This window comes from Macrobrachium nipponense, chromosome 5 (genome assembly GCF_015104395.2).
Source record: "Macrobrachium nipponense isolate FS-2020 chromosome 5, ASM1510439v2, whole genome shotgun sequence".
NCBI lineage: Eukaryota > Metazoa > Arthropoda > Malacostraca > Decapoda > Palaemonidae > Macrobrachium > Macrobrachium nipponense.
The window spans coordinates 99,667,383-99,687,382 of record NC_061107.1 but is presented as its reverse complement, the minus strand read 5'-3'; the positions used below and the strand labels follow the sequence as shown (position 1 = coordinate 99,687,382).

The 20,000-nt window shown below is 34.5% G+C and overlaps 1 protein-coding gene across 5 annotated transcripts in view; it reads left to right on the top strand.

Moving 5' to 3' along the window:
- The window catches only part of LOC135215547 (extracellular sulfatase Sulf-1-like), a 561,353-nt gene that overhangs the window by 344,446 nt on the left and 196,907 nt on the right, over window positions 1-20,000 (top strand). For all 5 annotated transcript variants that reach the window (XM_064250384.1, XM_064250381.1, XM_064250382.1 and 2 more), the window contains exons 2-3: window positions 8,282-9,069; window positions 10,658-10,797. In XM_064250384.1, coding sequence (XP_064106454.1) covers window positions 8,331-9,069; window positions 10,658-10,797 — 879 coding nt within the window. In that variant the 5' untranslated portion in view covers window positions 8,282-8,330. The remainder of the gene's footprint in view (window positions 1-8,281; window positions 9,070-10,657; window positions 10,798-20,000) is intronic.

The window sequence follows — 20,000 nt, the reverse complement described above, 5'->3', positions numbered from 1 at the left end:
TTACAGCTGTTAGATATTTCGAAATTAAACTTTTTGCTTGTACTGCAATGTTTTTGGTAGCTAATATACACAGGTTTTAAATGAAGCATTTTTATTTGGTTACCTCTTCTGATGGACTTTCATTACTCCCACTCTTCTTAATGACGGCATACCTTATATACCAGCGTAAACTAGTTTGTTTAAAACTGTTAGATATAGTTTTATACTTCCTATTTTACTTTTTCTACAGTTATATATTTTCACGAAGCTTCCTACATAGATACACCATAGTGAAAGCATCTTAGCCATGACAAATTTTTAACCTGGACTCTCTGAAGAATCATGTTTCTATACTCCAGCTGTTGGTCTATATAATATTTTTTCGTATTTAGCTCAATTTCAAAGAAACGATAAATATATCTTCATTGAAATTTACCGGTGAGTGGTATGTATGTCTTGAGGCCAATGATAAAAACCACTGACTCTCACTCTCTCTCTCTCTCTCTCTCTCTCTCTCTCTCTCTCTCTCTCTCTCTCTTCTTATGTCAGATTAGTAAGTTTTTGATTGAGATAAATATGCAATGAATTAATATTATATATATCTCGACAAAAAATGCAAATATATGCACCCTGTAGCCATGAATCATAATCAAATAAATAACCAACCAAGTAATAAAATCCAAAATAAGAAAGAAACAAATAAAGAGAGAAATCAAGAATATCAGGTAAAGAGAAAAGCAAAAAACCACCAATGAGATATGCAGAGGTGTCAGCAAAGAATTTCAAAGCATCAGCTCCGAAATTCTACTCAAGAGATATAACGGATATTATGCAATGGGATATTGCAGAAGAAACGGAGAAAGAAAATTGCAGATTCGACACAAAATGAATAATTATGATGAAGGAAGATCAAAATATTATGAAAAGTTGAATTTTTAACGTCGAATTTGGAAATGAAAAAAAGACAACATCCAGAACAGGAAAGAGACATGGGAAAATCCTATTAATATCAGTATTCAAAGAAGGAGAAAACACGCAAAACCATCATAGTGCTGGAATGCGCAGGTTTAGTTACGAGTTAATCAACAGATATCACAAGTTTAACATACGACTAGAATTTGAGAAATATCTAGAAGTGTTCGTGAACTATCGGTGATAAGATTAGTGTGAAAATAGTAGGATAAAGCGTCTTCTAAGTTAGTTTGTATCAAGTGTAATTACTATAAATCAGAACAAGATGGCAGTAAGTTCCAACTGCGGGAAGAGGTGGCGTAATTTGGCGTGTTTAGCAGATTCGCAATACGATGAGGTAGCAGGAAGGGAACTGGCATTTCTCATCTATGAAATCAGCAACAGTCCTAACCAAAAAGATACAAAGCATTCATAGATATATTAGAAGGATATAATCCTTCAAACTGGAACAAATCTAATGAAAACATCTTGAAAATAATTGAAGAAGTTCCAAATAAAATCCAAGTGGTCAAGAGACTCATAAAGAAAATATACATAAACCAACATATTCCGACAAAGAAATGAATAAGGTGAATCTTGTGAATATCCTAATTGATGCATTAGGAAAAAGAATGCCAAAAGCATGCAAAACTGTGTAAGGTTTGGTATAGCATAGTCAATCCACAAAACCTAATCAGAAAATGTGCTGCATGCAAACATTCCGACCCATCCACAGTGTGCTGAGGTAATACAAGATTTGAGAAAAGATACAAGAATTTTTGTTCAACATGTCTATCATGGATAGACAATGTTATTAAATCAAGATTGAATGTACAAATAGTTGAGGATAAAGAAGAAGAGGAGAAGGAGGAAGAAGAAGAAGAAAAAGAAGAAGAGGAAAACGGAAGAGAAGTAAACAAAAATGAAATGGCAGAAAAAAATAAGGAAACAAAGAACAAGATAAAGTATGGATGCAGAGATACTCATTGATACTACATATGAGCAATAAAGCAGCATACCTACGAAGAAATAAATTACGATATGACAACAGAAAAGCAAATCCCGAAGAGGCTCTACCCAGATCTATACAATGACGGAAAGAGGAAAAAATAGACAAGAAAGACAAAATCTGCAACCTTTTGAAAAGAGGGAATTGCAGATTTGGAGAAAGATGTTACTACAAACATCCTAAGATATGTCAAAACTATGAAATATATGGTAAATGTGCATAACTTAGATGGATATGGGGATGAATTGCAGAGATCTGCATCCAAAAATATGTAAGAACCTAAAAGAAGGAAAAGGATGTAAGTTCGACAAAAAATGCAAATATATGCACCCTGTAGCCATGAATCATAATCAAATAAAGAACCAACCAAGTAATAAAATCCAAAATAAGAAAGAAACAAATAAAGAGAGAAATCAAGAATATCAGGTAAAGAGAAAAGCAAACCACCAATGAGATATGCAGAGGTGTCAGCAAAAAATTTCAAAGCATCAGCTCCGAAATTCTACTCAAGAGATAATAACTGTATTTATTATGCAAGAGGATATTGCGAAACGGAGAAAATTGCAAATTCAGACACAAAATGAATAATTATGATGAAGGAAGATCAAATATTCGGAAAAGTTGGATTTTTTAATGTCAGAATTTCTGGAAATGAAAAAAAGAACAACATACCAGAACAGGAAAGAGACATGGGAAAATCCTTATTACTACCAGTATTAAATGAAGGAGAAAACACGCAAACCATCATAGTGATGAATGCGCAGGGTTTAGTTACGAGTAACTCAAAAAGAAAAATAGAGTACTTAGAAGAACTAACCCAAAATTGAAAAGAAAATAGATATAATGAATATAAGTGAAACCTGGTATTCCCAAGAGACTGGAATGATGATCAAATAAAAGGGTTCCAAACTTATAGATCAGATAGAAAAAATAGGAATCAAGGGGGAACCGCAATATATGGGAAAGACAAAAAACAAGGAAAAATATATGAGAAATATAGTAACTCAGAATGTGAACTAATAGCGGTAGAATTTGAATCTGAAAAATTGATGAAACATAGTAATCATATAGACCTCCTAATACTAAAGAGTTTGACTTAATAATTGAAAAATTGGATGATATATGTAGAAATCACAAGGACTGGACTATTCTCCTATCTGGTGACTTCAACTTTCCTTTCGTAGAATGGTAAAGAACGAATAGGAGATTGTGGTTGTACTTATACATATAAAAAAGAGAGTAATAGAAGTGCAGAAGATAAGAGGCAATTTGAAAAGCTATTAGATATGCTACTAGAATACAACATTCACAAATAAATCACCTGCCAACAAGAAAGAAAGGAAATACTTTAGACCTAGTATTTGTGAACGAGATGAATTATGTTTAAAGAAATAATAGTTATAATGCGAGTATTTTCAGACCATAATGTCATAGAATTAACAGTTCATTCCAAAGCAATGTGAAAATAGAGATAAGCAAGAAATGAAAAAGTGGGAAGGATATGGAAAATACAACTTCTACAGTAAAAATATAAAATGGTCAGAAATTAATGAAGAATTAAACAAAGATTGGGATAACATTTTCGTAAGTTGATGACCATAGGGGTAAATACGGAGATATTATATAAAAAACTATTGGAGAAAATAGTGGAAAAATATATACCGAAGAAGAAAAGTACATCATTCATGCATACCAAGAGACAGAAGGATCTTGTTCCAGAAAATCAGAAAGTGGAAAAAAGGTCTTGCAAAAGAAAAAAATGCATGGAAAGTTATAGAGCTAAAAAGTAAGATAGAAAAAATGCAGAACAAAAGAATTATACAATCAAAAGAAAATGAAAAACGGGACTTGGAAGAAAAAACCCTATTAAATATCAAGCAAAATCCCAAACTATTATACTCATATGCGAAGAAGATGAATAAAAGAAGAATAGAAATAAAGGGCCCTCTAAGAATTGAAGGGAGATTAAAACGAATGGAAAAAAGGAATCTTGCAACATACTGGGGGACAGAAACGATATCAAGAGAGAATTCACCCCTAGAATAGATAATGAAGATAATGATATAGAAGTAAGGGATGAAAATAGTGAATATTTAGCTGACATAGATATTAATGAAGCTGATATTGTGCAGGCTATTAATGAAATTAAAAATGGAGCTGCTGGCAGGGCCGATGGAATTCCTGCTATTTTGTTAAAGAAAGTAGTTCATTCTATCGCAAAGCCACTTGCAATATTATTAAGACAAAGTGTAGATACAGGCAAGATTTATGATGAGCACAAATTAGCATATATTACCCCTACTTTCAAAAGTGGATCAAGACTAGAGGCAAGTAATTATAGGCCTGTGAGTCTAACATCACATATTATGAAAGTGTATGAAAGGGTAATGAAGAAAAATATTATGAAACATTTAATAAAAAATAATTTGTTAATAAAGGACAACATGGTTTCGTACCCGGAAAAAGTACACAAACCCAACTGTTAGTCCACCGTGAGAACATATTCAAAAATATGAAAAGCGGAAATGAAACAGATGTGGTTTATTTAGACTTTTTTGCAAAAGCTTTTGATAAAGTAGACCATAATATATTAGCGAAGAAATTAGAAAACACAATATCGTGGATAAAGTAGGAAGATGGTTAAAAGAATTTTTACACAACAGAAAAACAGATAGTTATTGCAAACAACGACGAGAAATCGGATTGAAGCCAAGGTAATATCCGGTGTGCCGCAAGGTACGGTGTTAGCTGCAATACTGTTTGTTATTATGATTGAAGACATAGACAATAATGTTAAGGATTCGGTAGTGAGTAGTTTCGCAGATGACACAAGAATAAGTAGAGAAAATTACTTGTGATGAAGATAGGAACGCTCTACAAAGAGACCTTAACAAAGTATATGATTGGGCAGAGGTAAATAGGATGGTATTTAACTCTGATAAATTTGAATCAATAAATTATGGAGACAGAGAAGGAAAGCTATATGCATATAGGGGACCTAATAATGAGACAATCACAAATAAGGAAGCAGTTAAAGACCTTGGTGTGATGATGAATAGGAACATGTTATGCAATGATCAAATAGCAACTCTGTTGGCAAAATGTAAAGCAAAAATGGGAATGTTGTTTACGGCAAACTTCAAAAACAAGAAAAGCTGAACACATGATTATGCTTTATAAAACATATGTTCGTAGTCCACTTGAATATTGCAATATGATATGGTACCCACACTATCAAAAGGAATATTGCCACAAATAGAGAGTGTACAAAGGTCCTTTACAGCTAGAATAGAAGAAGTTAAGGACCTAGACTACTGGGAAAGACTACAATAATCCTTAAAATTATATAGTCTAGAAAGAGAAGAGAACTCTACATGATAATTCAGGCATGGAAACAGATAGAAGGAATAGCAGAAAATATCATGGAATTAAAAATATCAGAAAGAGCAAGCAGAGGTAGATTAATAGTGCCCAAAACTATACCAGGCAAAAAATAAGGAAAGCACAGGACATTAATCCACTACGCACCAGCATCGATAATGCAGCGTCTATTCAATGCGTTGCCAGCTCATCTGAGGAATATATCAGAGTGAGCGTAGATGTGTTTAAGAATAAGCTCGACAAATATCTAAACTGCATCCCAGACCATCCAAGATTGGAAGATGCAAAATATACCGGAAGATGTACTAGCAACTCTCTGGTAGACATTAGAGGTGCCTCACACTGAGGGACCTGGGGCAACCCGAACAAGATGTAAGGTCTGTAAGGTCTGTAAGGTCTCTCTCCTCTCTTTTCTTCATCTTTATCTTCTTCTTCTTCTGTCAGTGTTATATGTTTTAATTGAGATAAATATAGTGAAATAATCTTAATATAAATATCTCTCTCTCTCTCTCTCTCTCTCTCTCTCTATCCTTATGTCAATGTTATATTTTTTAAGTGAGATAAATATGCAAGAATTATTTTTGATCTCTCTCTCTCTCTCTCTCTCTCTCTCTCTCTCTCTCTCTCTCTCTCTCTCTCTCTCTCCTTATGTCAATGTTATATTTTTTAAGTGAGATAAATATGCAATGAAATTATTTTGATCTCTCTCTCTCTCTCTCTCTCTCTCTCTCTCTCTCTCTCTCTCTCTCCTTATGTCAATGTTGTATTTTTTAACTGAGATAAATATGCAATGAAATTTTTTTTTTCTCTCTCTCTCTCTCTCTCTCTCTCTCTCTCTCTCAGAATAGTTACCGGCAATGCGGCTAGCTAAGGAAATGGCTAATGCTTGCATTATTTTTACGTCGCTTTTATTACCCGCCGACCACTAGTGTTTTGGGTGAACATAGCCATCGTTTATGAGAAGGCTCAGGCTTCAGTGTCTATGTGGTCTCTTGTTTGTTTATGTAGTTTTCTTATCGCTTTTCACTCTTTTTTTTATTTGAGAGAGAGAGAGAGAGAGAGAGAGAGAGAGAGAGAGAGAGAGAGAGAAATTATATTAAAATTATATCATTGCATATTTAACTCAGTTAAAATCATACAACACTGAAATAAGGAGAGAGAGAGGGAGAGAGAGAAATATTAAAATTATATCCAGTTAAAATCATACAACCACTGATATAAGGAGAGACAGAGAGACGGAGAGATGAGAAGAGATAGAGAGAGAGAGAGAGAGAGAGAGAGAAATTATAATTAAATTTATATCATTGAATATTTAACCCAGTTAAAAATCATACAACCTGACAGAGAGAGAGAGAGAGAGAGGAGAGAGAGAGAGGGGGAGAGAGAGAGATGAAAGAATATAAATTTATATCATTGCATATTTAACCCAGTTAAAATCATACAACACTGACATAAGGAGAGAGAGAGAGAGAGTCGTATTTCTCTGTTGTGTGAATTTGTCTTGTACTGTAATTGATATGAATGATATTTTTTATTTATTTCTGGTTTTGCATTTACCGGAACATTACTCTTGTTACGCCTTTATCTCTTTCATTCTATCCTCTCTCTTCTCTCAGGCCCATCTCTCTTCTTCCTCTCTCATCTCTCTCCTCAGAAATGTACATATTTTCCCAAATCTGGCTTACAATTCCAAGACTGCAGAATAGACGTCAAAACAAAACCAAGAGAAGAGTACCTCTCGAAAACTGATTCTTAAGCTTTCTTAGGATTTATTTTTCCTCTGTTTTATTTAATTGTTTTCCTTATTTCGTTGACAGAATTGACAAGGTTTGAGACCACGGCAACTACCAGTTTGTTTTTTTATTTACTTGTTATTACGATCCGATGTCTTAATACTCGCCAAAAAATTTGAACATTCCTTTACAAAGAAACAAAACTCCCCAAGAGGGTTAGTGCCGTCAGTGCAGCTCATGCGGTCCACTGTAGGCATTACCTAAGGTTCTTTGTAGCGTCCCTTCGGCCCCTAGCAGCAACCCCTCTCGTTCCTTTTAACTGTAACTCCGTTCATAATTTCCTTCTTCCATTTTACTTTCCAACCTCTCCAAACAATTAATTCATAGTGTAACTGCAAGGTTTACCTCCTGTTACACCTTTAAAACCATTTACTGTCAATTTCCGTTTCACCGTTGAATGACCGCATAGGTCCCAGTGTTTGGACTTTGGTCTTAATTCTATATCCAGTTCAATTCAAGAAACAGAATGTCGAAGAACGACTTTTAATTCCCGAGTCTTCCTTGAGAACCCGTTTTCCAGGAAGAACGGTTGATAAGAGTACTACAGTATTCATTAAGGTTTTTGGCAGCAGTAATTAATCCATTTAGATTATCACCTCCTTCATTACCTGCTTATCGGAGGGCGTAAATGTGCAATAGACCGTGAAGACGATCGATTCTTTTTTTTTTTTTTTTTTTTTTTTAAGGAGGGAAATTTCGTTTTATATGTATATTTTTCCGGACTCTAGAAATGCTTGTTTCGAAAGTTTGTGTTGCTTTCATATATTTACATGTGTTTGATCTAGTTTTATTTATTTATTTTTTATCAGAGAGAAGAGAAACTTAATAAAATGGAATCTAGTATTATTTAATAATTTTTTATTAGTGAGAATAGAAACTTAATGAAATGGAATCTAGTATTATTTATTCTTTTTTTATTAGTGAGAATAGAAACTTAATAAAATGGGGTTTTGTACATGTACCATTACACTATAACATTTTGTTCTGGTGTTCTCACTTGTCTTCGCTTCATAAAGGTTGTTATAATTCTTGTTATATTTCTTAACAAAATAATGATGCAACGAAGCCTTTTCAAATGTGAGACATTAGAATATTAGGGCGTAAAGATTGTACATTGATCTCGAGATTAGAGATATTTCAACTGTATTTTCTCGTTCTTTCATTACAGAAAATGCTGAAGTAACGGAAGGCTCCCAGGAATTCAGTAGACCGTCGCCATGACGACCACCATCCACGGCCGTTGGAAAAACGACTGGCCTTTATGGGTGACTTTTGGTTTGGTTCTGTCCCTCCTGGTAGCGAAGACCTCGACCCAGGACACCTACCACGGGTCAAGGGACGCTTCTTCCCGCTTGCCCTGGGAGGGTCCTCGCGATAGCCACAGAAGCACCCACCATCCGAGTCACAACCGCCATCACCGCGACTCCGTGGATCGCACGACGGCCAGAAGCTCTTGGTACGAAGTCAGCGGCCTCCGAGGCTCCAGCGGGAGACGCCAAGATGCAGCTTCATCCTCTTTCCCGCAGTACCCTTACGATTACTCCCGCCAGAGGTCTCCTCCATATCACCAGCCGCTGCTGCAGCAGGAACCGCCCCCACCGGTGCCTCCCGCCCCTCCGCCGCCGCAGCATCATCAGCCGTCCTCCCGCCGGAGTCCCAGCGGGGGCGGCGCGAGGCCTGGCGTCAGGTCGTCGGGAACTTACACCAGTGATCATTCCAGATCGCGGAGCAGCGGGTCGTCGTTTTCGTCATCTTCTTCGTCATCAGCGTCAGCGTCTTCGTCGTCATTCCAAAGTCGGGCCAGTAGTAGTCAGAGATGGCGCCCTTACAACCAGGGGCATCCCGTCCACAGCCCCTGGGCGGACATTCACGTGGCGCATCGTCCTGCCACGCCCAGGAGGGACAAGAGGCCGAATATTGTGTTGATCATCTCGGACGATCAGGACGTTGAATTAGGTGAGTCTCGCAGACATTCTGAGACTAGACATTAAAGGGCTCTTGATACTTGAAATAATAACAATTGCCTTACCCTTTCTTCATAAAGTTCAACTTAGAGTTCAGAGAGAATGTTACTGAGCTGTGTATTTTATTTTTCTTTCATACACTCAGATATATCATTGCTGCTATTAATGTGCATAGCTATGCCCGTTAATTTTTGTTACGAATCTTTGGACATCTTTACTCAAATTTAATTATGATGCTGACCACGTATAAACTGCTCAGTTATATTTTCCTCTTCATCCTGCAATTCGCATTTGCATAATCCTTGCCTCTCATCCTTACGCATTCCTTTTTCATTCACGCATGCATATTCATATGCAATTAACCTTTGCATAAGAGTTTACCACTCCATGCGTGCATGTTGTTTGGTCATACACACATAGTCCTGTCCTGTTCGGCTGTGCATAAACTTCTGCTATTCATTGTACTTAGTTCATCATTCAACTAATTTGTCTACCTGTGTTAGACATTCCCTCAAGCTCAGCTGTCAGTTACATCTGCAAATCCACTTTCCATTTAGTATCTTCCGTAAGCAATCCATTTGTGTATTACAGCGAATTACAAAGGAAAACACTTCGTCATATTACCTTACCTGTGATGTTGAGATTTAGAAATAAATTAAATGTGTCTGAGTAGTCAGGCATTGGCAGAATTCATTAGAATATAATAAAAGAAAAATTGAAAATTCGCAACATTCTTGTTTTTTCAGCTTACCGATTCTAAGTATCTCAGTTTTTTAAAACTGATTTATATCCTTGTGTGGCATTTCATGTGTAAAATTTATGAAGCTTAGTGGGGGTTCTTTGCATTCGGTATTTTTCTTGTTGGGCATTTGTGTACCTACATAGCTTTCACAGTAAAGGAAATGGATTTGACACTATAATTGATGCTGAGAACATTAGATTATTATTAGGTTCTATACATAATTCTTTCAATTCTCCTTATGATTTGTCTTTCTGGCACGCTGGTATTACAAAGTAGCTGTCCAGTATTCATCGTGCTGTAGGTCGTCAACGGGCTTTCAGGCTGGTATTATCAAAGCCTGAAATTCCGTTGACGACCTACAGCACGATGAATATTGGACAGCTGCTTTGTAATAGCAGCGTGCCAGAACGACAAATCATAAGGAGAATTGAAAGGATTTTGTACAGAATCAATTCATGTGAATTCTGCCATTATTTTTGATAAAATATTATTATTATTATTATTATTATTATTATTATTATTATTATTATTATTATTATTATTATTATTATTATTATTATCTCTGATACTGAGCACTTAAACAGAAACCTCAGTTGAGAAAGAAATTACGAAAACACGACAATACTCGGCGTTTTGGGTTTTATAACCATCACTGAAAATTTAATTCATATTTTATTTTATTTTATTTATTTATTTTTTGCTAAAAATAAGAAAGGTTAATAAGAGAGAACGTGTTCTACTGTAGTGATAAAAGATAATGTTATTATTAGTCTCACCATTGCATCACAGAGCCCTTCTGACCTCCCGTTTCTATTCTGTGTGCTCTGTTCTCGAACAGGATCTCTGAACTACATGCCGCGCCTGATGAACATCATGAGAGATGCAGGAGCCTATTTTCCGCAGGCCTACACCTCCACGCCCATGTGCTGCCCCTCCAGGTCATCCATGCTGACGGGGATGTACATCCATAATCATGAGGTAGGTCAGGGATACGTGTGTCTATTGTGAGGAAGAGCAGGAATACGTGTGTCTATTGGGCCTCTTTTGTATTCGTGAGTTTCTGCATATGGGTTAATTTTCATTTTTTATTATTTTCTTATTCTTTACATTACTAGATTTGTTATTAATTTATTTATTTATTTATTTTTGCATTTGCCTTTAGTTTATTTAAGTATTTGTCTTTTGTTTATTTATGGGTTTCGTTCAGTAGTTTGCTTGTTTTGTTTTCATGTATATGTATATATATATATATATTATATATATATATATATATATATATGTATGTATGTATGTATGTATGTATATATATTTTTTTTAACTGCAGATCTGAACAACCCTATTTTTAAACATCTATAAGACTGTAAATCATTTTGTTATTCTTATTTAACCCCCATATTGTTGATTATCTTATTTAGTTCTATTTTTTTCTCAGTATTTGTCTTTTGTTTATTTATGGGTTTCGTTCAGTAGTTTGCTTGTTTTGTTTTCATGTGTGTATATATATAGATTATATGTATTATATATATATATATATATATATATATTATATAATATATATATATATGTGTGTGTATATATATATTTTTCTTAATTGCAGATCTAAACAACCCTATTTTTAAACATCTATAGCACTGTAAATCATTCTGTTATTCTTATTTAACCGCCATATTGTTGATTATCTTATTTAGTTCTATTTTTTCTCAGTTGATACCCGCCGGGATTCTTTTCTCAGTCTTCCATATGTCTGTCATAATCTGTTATTTCGGTTAATCTTAGTCTATGTTCATTCGACCAACTCGGGAGACAAAGAAAAATACACAGTGAGCTCCTATGTCATCTCATTTCTTTCAGCCTCCAATTCATTGTACCCGAGAGGGTATCATTGTACCCAAGAGGACAAAATTCATTAAACATAGATCAAGTGAGGGCTGTCACATCCCCAAAACAACTCGCAAAGTTGTTGTTTAACCAATAGTTTGTTTGGAAGTTTCGCAAGAGTCCAAAGTCTCTCCTCCGCATCAAGCATCTTTGGACGAGTGAGACAGAGAGAATAAGTAGCTTCTTGAGAGATTCCCTTTGACTTCCTGGCTTCAGTTCAGCTGCGTTGGGTCATCGATTAAAAGGCAGGGATTTTGGGCCCTGGTTGCTTGAATGGGGGCAATGACGTGCGCGCGCAGACTTCCACACCCACACTCACGTGTGTGTGTTGTGTGTATATATATATAAATACTATATATATATATGTGTGTGTGTGTGTGTGTGTGTGTGTGCGTGTGTGTGTGTGTGAGTTAAAAATATCTGTCATTTAATATACATATATATGTGTATAAATCAAGAGAAATTCCACGAAGTAAAGAGAAACGACGGAGTTCTGCAAAACCTTTCGACAAGATATCGAAAGGCCTTGTAGAACTCCTTCGTGGATTTTGTCTTTAATTATATATTCATGACGTTCCATTTTTTCGATTCAGTGATACATATATATATATATATATATATATATATATATATATATATATATATATATATATACTATATATATATATAACATTGAATCCTTTATTCCAGCTATAAGCCATATACATTCGATAAAATTTTACATATAGCTACATGTTTTTACGAAAGAGCTTTACAGAGAATATTGCATAAGTAGTCATAACTTTATGAAATTCTTATGAACTACTCTCTAATTGTTTTATTTTTAATACTCACTGCAAGTGAGATTACTCCATTTCAAAAATGTTGTTGAACATTAAAAAAAATTGCTTTAAGAAGAATATAAATATTTTGATTAATCAGCTGAGACAAGAAACTCCACCAGTAACAGTCTTATTTGACTTTGAATAATAAATGGTAACAATCACATCACAGATATATAGTTAGAGTAACTGGAACAGAGAAATGACTTCAGTTGCAAAATTGGATTTCTTTCATGCTTTTCTGATCCCATTTCACAAGTTTTAATAACGATGTTTTTTTTTCCGTTTGCAAGGTTTTATATCCGATGTCAAATTTTGTTATTCTAGATTCATTTAGTTCGCTTCGTATGAATATCTGAAACTGTTATAAGTGTTATAAGTAAGTGTAACGACGATAACGCTCACGGTAGTTTAAAATTATAAAGCGGAATAGGTTCGTTTGAGAATCATTGCTGATATGGATCTCATACCTACTTTTTTAATTGCTCTCTTAAGAACGATGCCCAGTAGGGGATGGGCATCTCATACCACTGTAAAGCCGTCAAAAAAAAAAAAAAAAAAAAAAAAAAAAAAAAAAAAAAAAAAAAAAAAAAAAAACATAAAATGGTAGACCCTTTTGGCTCTTAAAGGAAGAAAGGTTATAAGTCGAGAAACACGTAAGGAGGAATAGAATTCCAAAACATGGATAAAAAAAAAACTGCCGGAACTGGAAGAAAGATCAAATGAAGAGAGGGGAAAAAGGAGGTCAAGAGTGGGATGACACAGCTGTAAAAGGGGCGCTGCCTTCTCAAAACAAAAGCTTTGCTGAAGTGGCCGAGCCTCTGCTCTGAATAAAGGTCAATATCAAGTGTTTTGTCGATGTTGAACTATGCGGCAGATCTGTCCTTTCCTTTGCTGAAATGCCGTGGATGGTGTGTGGCTCCCCAGGGAAAGAGTTGCGTCTGGCATGGACATTGAAAGATGTATTTACATGTGGTAACTTTCATCTTCTGTTATCATATAGTAAAGAAATGTGCTATTTGATTATAAGGTTTGTGGCCGGGAATCAATAGAACGGTATGCTAAAAATTATAGAGAGGGAAGCAATTTATTTACAGTATTTTGTACTTTTTCCCTCCTTTTTTTACGTAGACTTGTAAATTTTGCCTTTTGGCTTTTTTCCTTCTTTTTTTTACGTAGACTTGTAAATTTTGCCTTTTGGAGTTGAATTATGTTTTTAGTCTTTACGTAGACTTAGATAACTGTGCTGGAATACCCAATTGGTTAGAGGCCTTGCCAGCCGTTAAAAGATGCAAGAACTTCTCGGATCAAGATTATCAGAATTCCTGCCTGAAAAAAATCTTGACATCCATCGGAATGGAAGCTGGGAGGAAACTGGGTTTTGTCACATGTTTTTATAAAAACCATAATGCAAAGAGGTCATTTTTGTCATTGACCAGGACGCCCTGAGATAGAATATTTAGGTTAAAAAAAAAACCCTTTTACTGAACAGTATTTCAGCCTGCCAAAGTAGCCTACGTTTTGTAGAGTTTGGAGGGAGAGGCAGAACAGGTTCTAATACAAAGGAGTAGAAGTTATGTCGTAGTAATTCTGAAGTAAAATAAAAAAGTATCTTGCAAAGGATAATTGGTGCTTCTTTGTTGAGTAACGGGAAGATTAAGGGCGTCAACTAAGAAAACTCCATAGGGGTTACTGCCGTCAGTGCACCACACGAGGTGGACTGTGAGCATTACTTAAAGTTGTTTGCAGCGTCCCCTCGGCCCCTAGCTGCAACCCGTTTCATTCATTATTCCGTACCTCCTTTCATATTCTCTCTCTTCCATCTAACTTTCCACCCTCTCCTAACAATTGATTCATAGTGCAACCGCGAGGGTTTCCTCCCGTTACACCTTTCAGATCTTTTTATTGTCACTTTCCGTTTTAGCGCTGAATGATTTCATAGGTCCCAGCGCTTGGCCTTTAGCCTTAATTCATTATTCTGTTCTGTTCTCCGTCTTCAAGAAAGAAAAAAAACCTTACAGTTAAGAGAAAGTTGAAGATAAACATAATTATCTATTTTCTTTTGTGTTGCAAATTTCGATAATATCTTGTCAAATTACCTCCCCCGTATTGAAGGAGAGAGAGAGAGAGAGAGAGAGAGAGAGAGAGAGAGAGAGAGAGAGAGAGAGAGAGAGAGAGAGATATTTATAGCTTTTGCCTGTTCAGAAATATCCGGAAAGTTTTAATTTCGGTGCATTTTTAGGAAATATTTTCCTTTCCATAACGGCCAAATGAATCTAAAAATACTCACTTGACTAAATATCCCATTAAATCAGTACACTGCGTGGATTATTTTAACAGGCAATGCATTTCATTTTTTTATTTCTGCAATATGAGGATGAATGCCCTGTTTTTGCATGGCATGTAAACATTATTCTGCTGTTTATATATATATATATATATATATATATATATATATATATATATATATATTATATATATATATATATATATATATATATATATATATATATATATGTATATATATATATATATATATATATATATATATTTATATTTTGATAGATACATACATATAAAACAATAATGTTTTCATTTATATATATGTATGTGTGTGTGTGTGGTGTGTGTCTTTATAAACTGTGTATATATATATATATATATATATATATATATATATATATATTATATATATATATATATATAAAACAATAAAACCAGCATGAAAGTCCCAGAAACACATGTGACCCAATTTACTGTCAGTTTGTCTACGTGTGCTTTTCCTGCTCGTCCTGGTTCCTCTATCAAAATGTTTTTCCTTCCCTAGGACACCTTTATCAATATGAGATTAGAGTTCGCTATTCCCATCCAGGGGCCTCCCTCGAGAGGCGAGGCCGTACGGGATGGGGGTTGGGTCGGGGTTAGAGGGGCAATATACTATATAGGTCACAGCGAATGGATTTGATAACTGCATTAAGGACCCCCATCGCCAGTGCCAATATTCATCTCCCCGACGGCCACTTGGTTGTCACTGGGGTCTTTGCTCTGACCGAGTGGGACGCTTTCTGATGCTTTTTTGTGGTTCGTACTAGAAACTCTTGTGCTCTGTGGTTTCGGGATTTTACTACGGTATCGTGTGAAAAGTCTCAGTGCTTATGTATATGTGTGAGTATATATATATATATATATATATATATATATATATATATATATATATATATATATATAATGTTAACGTTAACACTTACACAATTGTTCTGTGCATTAATACAATCACTAACAGGGCCTCATTGAAACCATCCAGTTTCAGTGAAGTCCTGTTGTTAATATATATGTGGGAGTATATCTGTATACTTATATATTTATATATGTGTGTGTACTACATATATATATTATATATATATATATATATATATATATATGTATATATATATATATATATATATATATATATATATATATATATATAATATATATATATATATATTCAACAGGCGGAGGTTTCTCTAAACCCAACTATACAATGAAGGCAGGGGAAGCACAACAACAGGTTAAGGAACTCATATTTATTAAGTTGCAACGTTAGCTTTAAAATGAGCCCTGCTGGTTGGCTTCGAAACGTTGCAACTTAATAAATATGAGTTCCTTGACCTGATGGTGTGCTTCCCCTGCCTTCATTGTATATATATATAAATGTGTTGTATGCTTCATGACGTAAACTTTCCACAGCGTTTTATATTTCTTTTTGATTGAGTATGATAGATTTATTTTTCCCTTGTTTATTTTATGTGCATTCTTTGGCATTTCTAAATTACTAGATGGAGTTGCATAGTTTTTACCTTAATTTCTAAGTGAATACTTAGAAATAAAAGCGCTTTGTGAAAGTTTTTAAGTTTTTTTTCATACTTGCGACCAAGATTTTAGCTACCAAAGTAACATTGCACTTGTTAAGGTACGGCTTGTTACCTTCGATGAGCTTTTACTTTTTGCAAGCAGAAAACATTTGAATGTCTGCCTCAGAGTTTTAGGAAAGAAAAATTCAAATTCTCTGATGAATCCCCCACTCTACGAGACGCGATTACATAGACTTCCCTCATTAACAACTCAGACTCTAAACCAGTGGAATGTGTGATGGATTACGAAAAGTTGAGAAGTTCTCAGTTGCAAAGTAACATTACCAAAGAACAGCTTCGTGAGAGATCTCATGATGATAAGATCACAATTGCTGTCGGACAGTTCTTGAATTGCCACTTGTTGTTTTTTTTATTAATCTGGCCTTATGCTAGCACGGGCTCTTCCTCATAGAGCAGCCCGTAGAAAAATTGCCACCAGCTTTTCATCCTGCCATGGGTAGCTATAGTAGATTCACATCTTCCGTGCATTTGATGTCTAGGCCAGTCCCTTACGACGCTCTTGATTGGCTGTTGATAAGCCAATCGCAGGGCTGGAAAATCTCAGTCTCTCGAGAGAGTTCACATGGGTAGGTTCTATGTTCCACCTCTCCTGAGGGATACGTCTTTCAGGAGAGGTGGAACATACATCCTGCCTATGTGAACTCTCTCGAGAGACTGAGAGTTTCCAGCCCTGTGATTGGCTTATCAACAGCCAATCAGGAGCGTCGTAGAGGACTGGGCTAGACATCAAATGCACGGTAGATGTGAATCTACTATAGTCAGATGTCATGTTATTGAAGTGTTTTGGGGCAGTCAAAGGTTTTACATGGTTCTACGAGCCTAAATATTTCACCGTTTGTATTGTAATCAGCATAATGAATGCGAGTGCCTCCGGAAGCTTATTAACATGACTTTCATTAATAAACTGAGAGAGCTGATGGCTTTTAACGTAATTGAATCGGCAGTAGCAAATAACAAGTGATCACAGGAGCGGTCTCTCAATTAGCTAATGAAGGGAAATGAATAGACAGCGGACTTAGGCCAGGTTACTGTAAGAGAATCGGCAACATTTGCAAGTTAGTTGAAACAGCTCGATTTCAGCATTCCTGTGAACAGTAGATGAATATGAATAGGTCGGACTTATGGCAATAATTGGAAGTTGAATTGGCTTCATTTCATCAGTCTTATGAACAGTAGATGAATATAAATAAGCCAGACATATGGCAACATTTGCAATTTGAATTGGCTTGATTTCAGCAGTCCTGTGAACAGTAGATGAATATGAATATCCCGTAAAACGTAAAGCTAAATATACGTTCAGTTAGATACAATCTTAGAAATTAATTAATGATTCTTAATAAAATTCTTTTAATAATTCAAAAAACGGTTAAGCGTGTAACCCACTGTTAATGGTACCGTATATCAAGCTAACGGAAGAAACTGGGAATGTCTTTTTATAAATTCATTGCACCCGGACAACTGACATAAATAATCATATATATTATGAAGGAACACCGAGATGGACCAGAAGCGCTCGTGAAGAGGGCAGCCGGCTTTCTCTGCCACTTGACTTGTTAAAAAAAAAAAAAAGTAAAATCTTCTCATTGTTTATTTATTTTTTTTTTAGTCACTCTTCTTTTTCGGAATCCGAAAAAGAAGAGTGAGTTTGTCGTATTTTTTTATGTGCATTCTAAGTTATATCTAGAGTACGAGGACTTTCCATTGAGAATCTTGTCGACTCTGGTATTGTATTTCATGCTCTTTAAAATGTAACAGTAAAAGAATTGCTATAGTATATATATATATGTGTGTATATATATATATATATATATATATATATATATATGTGTATATATATATATATATATATATATATATATATATATATATATATTCATATATATATATATATATATATATATATATATATATATATATATCTCTAAATTATATATATATATAATATATAAATATTATAATATATATATCTAATAAAAGGAGCCCATACAAACACCAAAATGTAGAGAGAAAAGTACTATATTTCAGAGACTGCTGTCTCTCTCTTCAGGTATATGAATGAGAAAAGTTTACAGAAAAGGTGATCACCTTTTCTGTAAACTTTTCTCATTCATATACCTGAAGAGAGAGACAGCAGTCTCTGAAATATAGTATTTTCTCTCTACATTTTGGTGTTTTTATGGGCTCCTTTTATTAGATGGAATTCTGTTGTTACAGAACATTTTTACCAGTCATATATATATATATATATATATATATATATATATATATATATATATAGTGTGTGTTGTATATGTGTGTGTGTGTGTGTGTGTGTGTGCATGTATGTATTTAAATGTCGGTCATATGCATAACATCACTAAAGAAAAAATTAATCTATAGAATTGATAAATAACTGAAAATAGATCTGCATTAGAAATAAACACTAAAAACATGATAGAAATAAAGTTACGCTCAAACGGTGATATATTTTGCTTTTCATGTATGGAAAGTCAGAATTATTTATTCATAAATATTTCACAGGTTTCCTTACCTACTTGCTAGATACTTTATCGAATGACAAACCGAATGCTTATTTATGATGGTATGTAAATTACTATATACATTATTATACAAATATTATATGATAGTTATAAAACATTTCCCTCAACATCCTTTCCACCCTTCCGATGACAGCTTGTTCTAAGATAAAGATTTCAGTAGCATAGCTTCATTTTGACCATCATACGCAGACTTCTTAAATAAACAAACATGCTGTTGCCATCTTCTGGTACTTCACTTAAACTGTGTGATATTCAGTGACGAGCATTTTATTCTTGTCGCTACTTTGAATACAAGAATTATTAAGTAAAGGTATACCTTTAGCTTTATAGGTCTAAAATTCTTGTGTACTAGCTTTATAGGTTTGCAACTTTTGTGGGAAGCAATACTACTAGCTTTATAGGTTTAAAATTCTTTTGGGAAGGAAAACTACTAGCTTTATAGGTTTAAAACTTGTGGGAAGGAATATTATTAGCTTTATTGGTTTAAAATTCTTGTGGGAAGGAATAGTATTAGCTTTATAGGTTTAAAATTCTTTTGGGAAGGAAAACTACTAGCTTTATAGGTTTAAAACTTGTGGGAAGGAATAGTATTAGCTTTATAGGTTTAAAATTCTTTTGGGAAGGAAAACTACTAGCTTTATAGGTTCAAAACTCTTGTGGCAAGGAATACTACTAGCTTTATAGGTTTAAAACTTGTGAGAAGGAATACTATTAGCTTTATTTAAGATAAAGGCGAAAAATTTTCATATCGAATCTTGGCGAGACTTGTAAATTTTTCATTTGCTAAATTTTATTAAGCGATCTTGTCCATGTTTTCATGAAAATGAATTTGTACAATTCGAAAAATGATTGTTACGATTTTATAGATACTTTTAGTACAAGTTTTAAAATTTTATAACAGAACGCATTAAGCAAATTAAAACTAGCATTACGTATTCGTCGTCCTACTTACCAAGTATCTTTATTTATTTTTATATTACAGTACTTTTATTACAGCAAACTACAAAAGACATTAAACGACAGTATGA